Below are 14234 nucleotides of genomic sequence, written 5' to 3' on the forward strand. Positions count from 1 at the left end.
AATTAAAGTTAATTTCCACTTAAATAGTTTGGTGAAACTGGCTGTTAAATAAATAGTTTATTGAAACTGAAAATTATTTAAATGATTATTAAATACAAAATTAAATTAAAGTTAATTTCCACTTAAATAGTTTGATGAAACTGGCTGTAAGGCCGTCATAAATAAATTGGTTTGATTCGTTATCATTTCCAGTTTCGAATGCAACAAGATTGAAATAATACTGAAGCGATGTCCATTTTAGTAATAGCCTGTTAACCACAGCCTAAAAAATTATTTTATAAATGGAAATTAATTATACATATTTTCAAATAGATGAAGTAAAAAGTACTTTTAAATTGTAACTTTGGAGTTTACCTCACGTGAAAGCCAACGAGTTGTACATAAACGTAGAATAACGTGAATCTCCTGTCCAAAATGTTCTTGCAAGTGAGCAAAATCAAATTTTCGGCCACCACTGTGACAAAAGTGATGATTAATTTTGTACATTAACTTGTCTATATTTCCAGGCATTACGGTGGCAGCGGCTTCAGATGCCAAGTTCAAATTATGGCACCATTAACAAATAAATTTGGGCAAACCTCTTTCAATTTCGCTTGGACGCTATTATTCTTACCCATCATAACATTGCAGTTGTCTGCAGTAAATGCCAACAATTTGTTTATGATACCTTTAAAGAGATTTACTAAAGCATCGTAAATTCCGGCCGCTGTAGAGTTGGTGACTGGAACCAGGTCTAAAACCGGTCTCGACATCTTTTGTCGTAAATTCTAACAGCAACCGCCAAAATTTTGGAAGTCGTTATATCGGTACTTTCATCAATAACAATGGAATAATACTGACGTTGGGTAATTTCCGATAAGTCTGTACAATTTGCAGCCCCCGTCACAGAGGTTATAATTTTTTGTCCTTTTAATTTATTCAATGATATCTGTGAAATAGGTTTTGAATCTTTGACTGTCTTTAGGCACTTTATGAGATGATCAAGGCATCTAAATGGCAAGTTGTGTTCAGCAATAAACAACGACAGACGAATTTCCAAATCTTTAACAGAGTTATTCGTCTTTTCATCTTCCGGATCAGGCCCGTAAATGCTAGAAATTTTCAGAGTGGATTTCGCCGTACTTTCATTTCTTTTATGCATGTCAGTGTTTCCATGCCTTACAATATGGTTCAAGTTACCATAAATCCCCACATTACAAACTATACATTTTTTGCCTTGCTTTATTGTGGAATCTTCCTCCAGCCAAGGAAACTCTTTTTTCCATTCACTTCGAAAACGAATATCGTAGTTTTCGCGCTTGGGACTTTAGAAATCGTTCAAATTGTCATCTTTACTTACAGCAGCAGGTGGAGAATGAACACAATTGCCGCCAGCAGCCGTATCACTTTTAGAGCGGTCCGAATTTTTTAACAACCACCTAATGAATGACTTATTAATTTCACAATGAACTGAATATAGTTAATAGTGTATTCTATAATAAAAAATACCTCTCCATTTTTCTGATGTGCTTCGCGCCAAACTATTGTTTTAACAAGTGGCATTTGAGACATGAAATGTCAACCAAATTAATGCAGCATTGCCACCTTTAATTTCTTAAATATACGGATCACTCAAGTAGCGTTTACACTGACATTGCGGACAGTAATCATCTCTAAGTAATCGTTTACAGAGGCGATTTTTAAAAGTAAAGATCTCAAAAATTACATAAATATAGATTAAATTACAACTTAAAAAGGAAATTATCCAATAAATGGACTACCCACTAGAACTTGAAGGGAGATCTCCCTATGTGAGGAATAAAAGAGTACTCACCTTAACCTGATTTCTGAGCAATAAGGGAGTAATGTCGGTTTTGTACTCCTTTATTACTCGTTTAGGAATCAAATAGGAGATCTCCTAAGCTAGCGACGAAATAATACTCCCTGAGGCATGATTTGGGACCAATAAACGAGATTTGTCGGTTTTGTCCTCCTGTATTGCTCGCTTAGGAGCGTAATGAGAGATCTCCTAAACGAGCAATTAAAGAATGCTCCCTGAGGCATGATTGGGGAGCAATAAGCGAGATTTGTCTGTTTTGTACTCCGTTATTACTCGTTTAGGATTAAAAAGTGATGTCTCCTAAGCGAGAAATCCAAGAGTATTCTTTTTGATTGATAGGAGAGCAATACGCACCTCGTTCAAAAGAAATTTTGTGTTTTCGGAAAAATGTATCATAGAAAAAAAACAACAGAAAATATTTCTTATAGATGCATAAGGAGGACACAATGATCTAATTTGGATAGCACACAGATTTTAATAAAAGTCCGTTGGTATGTACCTCAACTTTTGTTTAAATATATTAAGTATTGTCTTACTTATAAATATACCGTTAAATACTTTTCAGATTGCGCAAATTAGTGTTTGCATTTAAGTGTGACCCCCGGGTTTAAACATCGCATGGGTGACAAAGATGTCAGATAACAAAGTCACCTTCACAATTTCCCCGCTTAGTGGATTCCTGAACAGGCAAGCATCCTTGACACCCAGGAAATCATATACGAGTACATACTTATATGTGCATATAATTCAAATCTTATCTTACCGTTTTGTTATTATTATGTTTTGCAATATAATTCTAAAATTAAGCAATTATGTAAGACAAATCATTTATGTTTTATCTGATCTCGTACTTATATCTGTTAAGATCTTGTAAAATTGCACAAATGCACGTGATTAAAAAGTTAAATAAAAAATTTTATAAATAGCAAAATCTATTTGGCTAATTTAAAAAGTTCGTTATCATTGCTCTCTTATTACTCCTATAGGAGGCTTTCGGGATGCCTCTAATGGGAGCACTCCCTTATTGCTCGTTCGGGAGGAATATGGGATGTTTTCTATGTGCACTCCCTTGTTGTCTTTTTGGGAGGTTTCTGGGAGATAACTATGGGAGTACTCCCGTATTGCTCCATTAGAAGGTTTGTGGGATGATAATTCTGTGTGTGCTCCCCGATTGCTCGTTTAGGAGGTAAAAGGAATTACTCCCCCTCCTAGGACATCCAATGTTAAAGGGAGTATACCAAATTACATGCTTATACACAGTAGCATAGGCAGCAATGGGGAGTATTCGTTTACTCCCAAGGGAGTACTGACCAAGCAATCGTACGATGCTCCAGAGTTCTACTGGGTAGTAAGAAAAAGTACCTAATTTCAAACAAATGTACCTAATGTACCTTCTAAGTTAAAAAGGGCCGAAAAAGGTACAAATGTACCTACAAAATCAACACTGCTACAGACAGATGCGTTTTTAATGGAGTGATGGAGAAGTAGGAAAGTTAAATTATTACGAAGGGCACTAAATTAAGTAAATTTGTTAAGCAAACGGCAAATAACATCAATTCACCTCAGAAACCTCAAAGGAAGAAGGCATGCCAGAGACAGTATTTGTGGATTTTTATAAAATATCTGTAATTTTTCTATTTTGAACTATTTATGTACATATTTTTCAATGTTGAAAACAAAAGAAAGTTTACAGCTGAGTGGCTCACATTTTTTGCATGGCTTTCCAAAGATGGCTCCGGCTTTTGTGAGGAATGCAATAAAGTGAACTACAAAACTGCATACTCAAATTCTTTCTAAAGTTCTAAAAAATCGTATTAAACAATTTAAAATTTGTATGAGAATTTATTGAACTTTGTTGAGTTTTAAACAAAGTTTAATAATAATAATAACAGATTGGCGCTTACACATATGTTAGTGTTTGGCCGAACTTCTCCTCCGACTTGTGGCGTGCGCCGTGATGTTGTCACACAAAGCAGAGGGACCTACAGTTTTACGCCGACTCCGAACGGCGATTGTATTTTTATGAGAAGCTGTTTTCATGGCAGAAATACACTCGGAGGTTTGCCATTGCCTGCCGAGGGACGACCGCTGTTAAGAAAAAACTTTTTCCCTTATTTTTGGGGTGTTGCTTTGACCAGGGCTTGAACCCAGGTGCTGATGAGTCAAAGCGCGCACTGCTTACCACTACACCACAGCGGTCGACAAGAAGTTTAGAAATTATATTTTTATGTTTTTTGTTTAAGTATGAACTAAATATTCGGTAGGGGGAAAAATATGTGGGTGGCAGCACTGATACATATGAATATAAATTATTGATTAAAATGATTTCTTCAATTATATAAATTTATACTTACATAGTTAAACTTCAAATCGGGGTGCATGTAATCCACACCTATAAAAGATTTAAGAAACAATTAATACAAAGAGCCTAGATATGACTATTTTGCAGAGAGACAATTTATGAAGTTGGCCCTGGTTTTTTTCAATTTCACAAATTTCATATACGCATATGGTTTTAAAGTTGGTTTTAGTGCATGGTACAATAATTACAGGTATTGTCTTCCCAGAGAGTTTTACTTCACATCGAAATTCGTATTCCCTTATTTTCATTTTGACGCAGTACAATGTTGACTCTTTTACTTTTATTTGGCTTTGCTTTTTGTTTTCGCTCAATTTAATTTATATAATTTTTCAAACCAAAAGAAAAAACGTTTGAAATGAATTGAGCCATACAAATTTTGAATTTATCTACTAAGCAAATGTTTTTTCGGCTTTGGCAAATTAAACAAGTCCTCTGCAAGAAGCTTTGTTTAAAAAAAAATACGTGAACATATGTATATAGTATATGGGGTATGGAAATATCCCTTTTCCCTAGCAGTAAACCTTTCAGTGTGGGCAACAATGTTGTTTTTCAAAGAAGGGAGATCGGAATATGTGCTCTCTGGGAAGACAATACCTGTAATTATTGTACCATGGTTTTAGTGTAAGTAAAAGTTATCTATCAACAATTACTTTAACTCAAATTTATTGATACTTATCATTATACACGGCGGCAGACGTGGTCGAGTTGTTAGAGGTGCGCACTACGACTCGGTAGAACCAGGGTTCGTTCCCTGGTCCAAGCAACATCGAAAAAAGTATTTTCTAATAGCGGTCGTCCTTCGGAAGGCACTGGCAAACATTCGAACCTATTTCTGCCATGAAAAATCTGCTCAATAAAACCATTTGCCGTTCGGAGGCGGCGTATAACTGTAGGTGTTGTGTGACATCATCAAAGCGCACACCCCAGATTGAAGCAGAGGCTCAACTATTTATCATTTTATTCGAGCGCAATTGTGTAACAGATTAGCAGAAACGAGATAGTTATTGGTATACATCTGTATATACATAGATACCTAGGTACATATCGTCGTTTAAAGTACAAGACAGCGTATCGTCATTCTTCAAAACCGCTTAACTGACATTTGTTGCCAAAAATTGGGTTTGCTCACACAAGCCCTTGGCTAAAGCCTTATCCATTCGTCCTGAAATATATTAGCCAGAAATGCGATTGATTTATAAAATAGATAACTATTTTGAAATATGAGTATTTTTACTCTTTAGAAAATAATTTATGCAACCTCACATGCGCGGTTTTGCAATATCTTGATAAGCGGTTTTGCAGTTTGTTGATGAGCGGTTTTGTACTTTAAACGACAATATGTTTGTATAAAAAAGGTTCAATGATGAAGAGAAAAAGCGATCGAGTCATCTCCGTTTGCACGTGTGCCAATCCGTAAAAATGAATCTTCGTGTCTAGTTTGCTCTCGGTCCAACGAAGCTGAATATTGAAACGAGGCGAAGTCGGACAGAAATCATGCCTACCCTCTATATAAAGGGTGCTGAATTGCTCATTGCTTAAAATATAAAAACTACAATATTTCAGTAGTTACTTCAAACTTTTATCAAGAAACTGTATTCTGTAACCTGGATAACTCCATACCCGCTTCGCCAATATCAAACTCAGTACACGCATTGCGTTTGGCCTCCCTAAGTAATAGATTAGCCTTTTTTTGAATCGGATAAAAACCACTCACACCTCCCATATACATATGTATATTTATGTTTTATGACATATATGCATGGGCGTACGCAGGTCCGGGCTGGAGGGGTCGCAAGCCCCCGTAATTTCAAAGTTTCATTGTGCGCCCGCCTGTGTAAGCGTGACTGTCAGAAAAGCTCAAAAAGGGTACCTTTTATGGACTCATGCGCCGGGTATAAAAAGTTCGGTTTTACCATAACTTAAACTTATTTACTTGCTAATTCTTAAGATTTCATGAAAAATCAGGGGCTCACTTCACAAATTTTTACTCACTATTCTGATTTCGCTTACCATCGTCCATTATTGCAGTTGTGACATTCTTCCCGGTTATTCCTTGATCCCATGCTGCCTGAACATTTAGATCTAAACGCATTTTCCCGCCATTTTGTCCCGTATTTTTCAAATACCACTGCAAAGGAAAATACGGATCGGTTGGTTCAACGCCAATTGGTTGAACGCTGTAGGTGGCATCGAACTTAAGACCATGAATTGCAGGAATCGCAGGGCGCAGACCACGTTTTACCCGTTTGAATCCTGGCTGTTGAATCGCAGTGTGAACCTGAAGATTGATAAACAAACATACTTATTTAGGAATTTTGTTGTATCGTTTGTGTTATTGATAGTCTACGAACCAAATAATGCACAACCTTCACCCATCTGTTTAAATGATGAAATCTATTTTGTATGAAATTTAACGTGTTAGGAAATATTTCGCGGGTGGGTTGGCTTAAAAAATCCTGGCCAGGATATTTTTAATTAAATATTTCAAAAATTATTATATTTTGTTTAATTTTGCACTCGTTTGTTTAATGAACAAGTTACATACCAATCGAAAATATTAAGCCTATAGGATGTGAATATTGTCTATTTTTTTCCTGGCCTACCTATCGAGTTGGCAGGTATGAACAGGTAAGTAATACTAGTAATTTTCACTCGTCTGTTTAACACATTCTACAAGCTTTATGCTTTCGATTAGTATATACAGTATCGGTCATATCTATAGCGCACCATTTCAAAGTGAGATTGTGTGCCACTTATGTTTATTTATTTATTTTTAAGAATTTTCAATTAAAATATAGTTCATTCTCAGGCAAACTCCATATAAACCCAAATTAACAATTTGTAGAAAACAACAAAAAAGTGCAAAAAGTTTCACCTAAATTTCAAACTTTTTTCTCGGAAGTGTTAGAATTTTTTTGAGTACACAGTTTTTAGCCCCTTCAATTTTATAATTAGGCAAATTTCAAGTGGCTACGAATTACCGTTCATTTTTTAGAATTTTTTTTTGTCGCACTGGCTTCCATATAATGAATAAACTCAATTTATTTGTATATGGAAGAAATCCGCAACACCTTTGGAAAAAAAAAAATCTAAAAAATCAACGGTAGCTTTTAGCCACTTGAAACTTGCACATTATCAGACTAAAATCGATTGGGCTATAAAACTGTGTGTTCAAAAAAATTCTAACACTTCGGAGAATAAAGTTTGAAATTTGGGTGAACATTTTTTTCACTTTTTTGTAGTTTTCTACAAATTGTTAAACTTCGGTTTATATGGGTTTTGTTAGAGGTAGAACAGTATTTCAATTGAAAATTCTAAAAAATAAATAAATAAACATAAATGGAACACAATATCACTTTGTAACGGCGTGCTATTGATATGGCCGATACTGTATGTATGCATGTAAATTGTTCATTGAACAAATGAGAGCAAAATTACAAAATAAAAAAACAAGTAAGAATGTCTAAGTTCGGGCGGAGCCGAACATTAAATACCTGGCGCAAATATTAAATATATGTTTTTCACCTTTCCAAAATCTACCGCTACTTGGTAAGCCGGGATGTATCAATTTTGAGTAAATTAGCGTCCTTAAATTTCGAAATATTGAAGTTTCAAGCATTTCTGAAATTTACCGTAATATGAAAAGCGGCCATAATTTTAGTCGGATTTCAATAATTTTCAACGTTTTGCTTTTATGTGGCAAGCAAAATAACCATACCGAGTTTGGTACAAATTGGTAGAACGGTTACCGAGATACATATATGTGATAATAAGTGGGCGGGGCCACGCCAATTTTCCAAAACTTTATCATAACGTATTTCGTGGTAAAGAATTGTTGCAAGCATCAATTTTAAATAAAGTAGCTTTAATATTAACTGATTAATCGAAGATTTCGTATTTCTCTAAATTACCGTTATCGGCCATTTGGTATGCTGTACCAAGGCCAACAACTGTGCCAAGTTTGGAAGAAATTGGTGCAACGGTTACCACGATATACACATGTAACCATAAGTAGGCGTGGCTACGCCCATTTTCCAAAAATTTATAATATTCTTATTTTTCGTCTAAAAATTATTGTAAATATCAATTTTGAGTTAATAATCTTAAGTAGTTGCTAAAATAGCGCAGTATTTCTGAAAATTACCGTTATATGGGAGGTAGACGTGGTTATTGTCCGATTTTTACCATTTTCAATACCATCTGTCCTACGCCCGGAAGTTATCGTGTGCACAGACGCACGGACGGACAGACAGTCACCGCTTAATCGATTCACCTTTTCATTCTGATCATTTATGTATATGTACATTTGTCTATATCTATCTCGATTCGTTTTGCCTATTACAAGCAACCGTTATGTGTGCACAAGTGCGCTCGGATATAAAACTCATTTTTGAATATTTAATTAAAAATATCCTGGCCATGATTTTTTCAGCCAACCCACTCGTGAAATATTTCCAAACACGTTAAATTTCATAGAACATAGATTTCATCTATTAAACAGAAGGCTAAGGGTCGTGCACCAACAATTTTAATGTACTGGTGTACAAGCAAACATATATGTGTCACGTAAAGTTAAAAGGGACCTACGCTCAGAAAAAAAGATTTCGAGAAAAACGACTTTGAAGTTTACCAAGTTGATTTTGATGCTTCTGAACGTTTTAATGGATTGAAACTCGTTACTCGGGGGGTTTCGGAGTTGATGATTACGAATCCGATGTTCGTTTTTAAAAATTCAAAATGGCGGATCCATTATGGCGGAAAAAATTTAAAATTTGTTCGGTTCGTTGACACCGAATTTTGAAAAACTAACATCGGATTCGTAATCAGCGACCCCGAAAACCCCCGAGTAACGAGTTTCAAGCGAATTTAATTAATTTCATTATAGTTTGTCAGATTTGATTTTTTTTTGTACTTTTTTTTGTGAAAGTACCTAACTTTGAAGTGAAATTGTGAAAAAACTAATGTAGCTAGAAAGCTGTGGTTTTTTGCATTGGAAAGAGCGGCCCGTTTATTATAAGAGTCGATAAAAAAGTGAAAACCGATTTTTTTCTTACCGTAGGTCCCTTTTAACTTTACGTGTCACATATATGTACATGCAGGGTTGTCAGGTATCCGCTTATTGACCGGACAGTCCGGTTTATAATTAAAACAAATCCGGACTATGGAGTGTCCGGTTTTTTCTTTTTCGAAAAGCAAAAACTCCTAAAAAGTCTGGAAAGTCATCCGAAGTAGTCGCATATTTTAAAATTGATGGTGTAAATTTATGAAATAGTCGACGCAAATTTTTGCAATGGGCTGGTGGGAAGTAAGTATTGATGTGCTCAGTCCATACTTTTAAGTATTGATCTATACCGATTTAAAAAGATCGCACAACAGCCTAAAATATGGAAGGCAAGCAGCTCATGGGAGGCTCGCCTATCCAAAGCCGAATGTAGTTATGCTGATCAGCAAAAAAAATATATAAAAAAAATAAAAATTAAAATAAAAGAAAATTATGTATTTATGTATGTACATACATATATACATTTTCCGCATTGGTTTTATGACAGTTATACAATAAAAATCGAAATAGAGTTTTTCTAAAATTGCTTACAGAAGGCGGTCGTAGAGTTCATGCAAGTTTTTTATAAAACTCATTAGCTTTTGTTTAAAGCAATCAATCGCTCCATATTATTTGGATCTAAACGATCTCCTCGCTCGATTAATATACGCCGCGTTTTTCAAAACACGCGTTTGCTTGGAACGCAAAGGAACTCCTTTTTTATCGCACTGCACTGCAAATATAAGTTAAGTATTTGACCTTCATGCTTGGAAACTAAAGTTTGAGCTCAGTTTGGTTGAGGTTGTTTGAGGCCAGAGTATGTGTATGTGTAGGTACTAGATACCAGAGTACGAAAACAAACCGAATTCGAAAAGAAGTACGACAAGTTTGTGTTCCTTTTGTCATACTCGAGCACTAACAATACACGAAACGAATTCTTTGTTCTTTGGCTCACTTGCATGGTTTCGATTGTAGTAAAGATACTCATTCTGCAAAACTGAAACAAAACACGATAAACACAAGTAATTTTTAGCAAAAAAAAACCGACTTCAACTCTCATAAAAAAAATATATATATATATATATCTCATGATAAACTGATCGGATCTTAACCAGATTAGTATGGGACCACCTCTGAGACACTACCTTTCCGATGCAAAAAGAATTATCGAAATCGGTTGACGTGGTCCAAAGTTATGCGGTTACATACATACAAAAAAAATATTGCAACGAACTGATAACCTCCTCCTTTTTTGGAAGTCGGTTAAAAAGAATGAAATCATTCCTTTAGTGCTCAGTAAATGAATGTTGCCTATGAAGTTAGCAAAATGGCTCGACGCCACGTCCTAAAAATAACATATATATATTTTTTTTCTCGCAACCGGCCACAAAACTACGCGTGCAGAAAAAACTCAGACTAAATGCCGTCCATTTTATTGTTAACCGACTTCCAAAAAAGGAGGAGGTTATCAGTTCGTCGGAATATTTTTTTTTTTTTATGTATGTTACCGCATAACTTTGGACCACGTCAACCGATTTCGATAAGTCTTTTTGTGTCGGAAAGGTAGTGTCTCAGAGGTGGTCCCATACTAATCTGGTTGAGATCCGATGAGTGGATCATGAGATGTATATATATATATTTTTTTTTATATGGGAGTTGAAGTCGGTTTTTTTTTGCTAAAAATTACTTGTTTTCATGTCCCTTTTAATCTGAATGTTGTGTGTCAAAGAGCTCAGTTATTCGTCTCTCAACACATCGCGGCCAAATGTCTCATACTTAATTCTTGCAAAGTTGTCCGCAGTCCCGTCTGCTCAGTGAGAGCAAAAAACTATATAGACCTTCTGAGATTGAAGGCAACATGAGTTTTGCCCACCTGCAGCCCCTCTATTCCTCCCAGTCATTGCTGAGCGAAGTATTCACCCAGTTTCTGATGGTGGCTTCGATGGCCGAAGGTGGGAGTGCTATAACTGGTTGCGGACCGAGGAACAACTGGTCTGAGCCAGTTATGGCCAAATGGTCAGATGTCTCATTACCAGGTACTCCCGAGTGACCTGGCACCTCGTTATGCTTGCCGACATAATTTAGTCCTTACTTGTAGTAGTTAGAGGGCTGGCAATGCCTTATGTGCAGCTTGGCTGAAACTGCAGACACGTAAACTTCTTCCACTCCACCTATTATCCACCACGTAGTCCATGGCCTTGAGGATTGCAAATACCTCAGCCTGGAAGACCGAAGCATACTCCCCAAGAAAAAAGTGAATATTATCCCCATTAACTTCGATGAAGACCCCAAGGCCTGACCCAGAGTCGTTTTAGAGCCATCAGTGAAGATTCGACAATGTGTGAGTCCGGACTCAGTGCTGATACTAAACCAACATTTAGCCTCAGGGAATTCAACATTATAGAATCTCTTCAACAAAGGTAATGGTGGCGTACTTTCCTGTAGCATTGAAAATACACAAGTGCTCAGATCTCTACCCCCAGCAATTTCCGTCTCACCCCACTTAGTGTTATGCCAACGTCCGTTCCTTTTTAGTCTGCAGGTGGGCTCTAAGGCTTCCCACGTTTGAAGACACACAGTGACGTTACTGTGAAAACTATTTGGGACAAACAATACGAAAGAAATTATATGTAAAATTAATGTACCACGCTTTTGTAAATGGACTAAAATTAGAAAATAATATTTCTCATTCCCATAGAACTTGTTTTGATAACTCTTGATTTTGAAATTTTATCAGAAGTTATTATAAACAATTTATGAGATTGAAAACGAAAAACGTGGAAGCATGCAATACAAAGCATTAGATTTAATTGACAATATTCAAACTACATACATAACATGGACCTAAAATTTCTACAGCGAAAGTACAAATTTGAAATCGATTTTAAGCGGTCGTTATTAATATACCCATATACATACATATATTACTCTTCAATTTCTCAAATCAGGCCTATTACACGCGCCCCACGCTTTTCATTTTCAATCTCATAAATTCTTTATAATGACTTGCTAAAATTTCAAAATCAAAAGTTATCAAAACAAGTTCTATGGGACTGAGAAATATTATTTTCTAATTTTAGTCCATTTACAAAAGCGTGGCACATTAAAAAGTTTTTTTTTAATTTATTTTATACTTTTTAGTCTTGTCTGTATAAAGTTTTGCTAAAGATACTAAAATAATTCAACTTGCAGTGAAAAGAGAACAGAAGACTATGTAAGCAAAATGTTGTTTGCTCGCATTTAGTATATGCCTAAATATGTACATACATACATACGTATAGCAGCAATTAATTTCATTTAAAGAAATGGCGTGTCGTCCATTTCCGCTGTAGCGTATGTAGTGCATATTTTTAACTTCTTCTGGCGTGGCGACATCTATCTCTAGAGTTTTTCTAATTGTATGTCTTTGATATTATACCTACGACGAGGTCGATATCTAAACTAGGTTTGCTATAAATACCTTTGCTATATTTATAGTATGGTGGTCTGGACATACAACATTGCAAGTTGATAAAAGCGTTGTAAAATGGAAAATGTGGTAGCAAAAGGTTAGGAAAACATGCTGGAAGTTTCGAAAGGCATTTAAAAGTTCGTTTAGAACTGTACGAAAGCTATTTTCCGCTAAATTTCAGTTGCATATGATATGCACAATATTAGCGTTTGTATACTAGGGTAGGGATACACAGCAGAGGTGCACGCAGTCGACGTCGCGGGCAAACTGCGCGCATGCGAGCGTGCTTGGCGAGGTGAAGTGAGCTGTACGGAGATGGCATCGTATACATATTAAGCACTACAGACTTCTTTTCAAGTAAAAATGCGTGTATGTATGTGTACTTTTGCGACAACTGAGCCAGTGTGGCATGAGGCCACCAGAAAAAGCCAATTTTTCCAAAACAAAAGCGCCAAGTTTTTATTATCATGTTTAATAATTTTTTTGATTCAGTAAAAAGTGTATATACATATCCATTTCCTCACGTTTTTATTAATAAATTAATTTCAATACATTTATAACAACGCAAAACATATTTAATTTACCTATTCCTCACATTTTATTTAGTAAATGAATTCCATCTTAATGTAGAATATTAGTGTACATATGTACCTATGCATTCGGTGTGCTTAAATTAAAAAAGCATCACTAAATACCGCACCAAGCATTGAATTCCAATTATTTTGGCTTTTTGGTTTACCAAAAGCACTAAATTTAGTGCAAAATGCACGAACTTGGCAACAGTGAGCTGAGCACATCAGTGCTCAAACAGTGATGCCAGACCAAGTATTGAGTAAATGAGCTATGTATATTTTTCTTTTAAAGCAAAAGTTCTAATTGGCGAGGGGATTGAGTTTTGGTTCTTACATAGAACACTGATAAGATTCACAAACTTATCTTAGGACTTAATTAAAATAATCAACATTATTTGTAGACGAATATATTTGTGTTCGTATGAAATAGTAGCTTATGTCGGGAGGCTGGCTTTAGTAAAATGTACCATTTCCTATATTCTTTAAACCGCAAGGAATTTTTTATGAAACTTAATACGAATATTGACTTGCTAGCATCGCCATTAACATTACCGTCTTTTACGTTTATTTTCCAAGAGTTCTTCAACGACTCGGCGCCAGTGAGTCTTTCGCAATCGTATGCTGCGAATGGTTGATTATACTAAAGCCAGTCTTCCGACATAAGCTACTATTCTATACGAACACAGATATGTATACTTCCTAATAGGCTTGTAAAATGCCCAATACCCAAATCCCTCGCATGAGTTATTATCGGTAAAAATTGGGTACGCTCAAATCTGGCATCACTGCAGCAAGTACAGCGCCAGTGAAACAGTGTTGATATTTTAAGTAAAATTGTACTTTTTTCAGTACAATTAATTTTAAAATGTACAAAAGTACAATTTGCCGATTTTAAGTACAATTTCAACATCAAAAATACTTTTTGTACCAAACACTCAAATCTCTTCTAGTACTTTGATTCTTAATCCGTTTACATTTAAGAAAATGGA

General features: G+C 35.6%; 1 protein-coding gene across 1 annotated transcript in view; it reads right to left on the minus strand.

Annotated features, from left to right (window-relative positions):
• Positions 1 to 4149: 4149 nt before the first annotated feature.
• Positions 4150 to 14234, minus strand: part of LOC118738322 (neuroendocrine convertase 2-like) — a 28357-nt gene continuing 18272 nt past the window's right edge. Inside the window, exons 3-4 of the mRNA XM_036469247.1 lie at positions 6192 to 6459; positions 4150 to 4211 (exon numbers count right to left, since the gene is read on the minus strand). Of these exons, the coding sequence (XP_036325140.1) occupies positions 4150 to 4211; positions 6192 to 6459 (330 nt within the window). The remainder of the gene's footprint in view (positions 4212 to 6191; positions 6460 to 14234) is intronic.

This window comes from Rhagoletis pomonella, unplaced genomic scaffold (genome assembly GCF_013731165.1).
Source record: "Rhagoletis pomonella isolate Grant_MI unplaced genomic scaffold, Rhpom_1.0 Rhpom_scaffold_00004, whole genome shotgun sequence".
NCBI lineage: Eukaryota > Metazoa > Arthropoda > Insecta > Diptera > Tephritidae > Rhagoletis > Rhagoletis pomonella.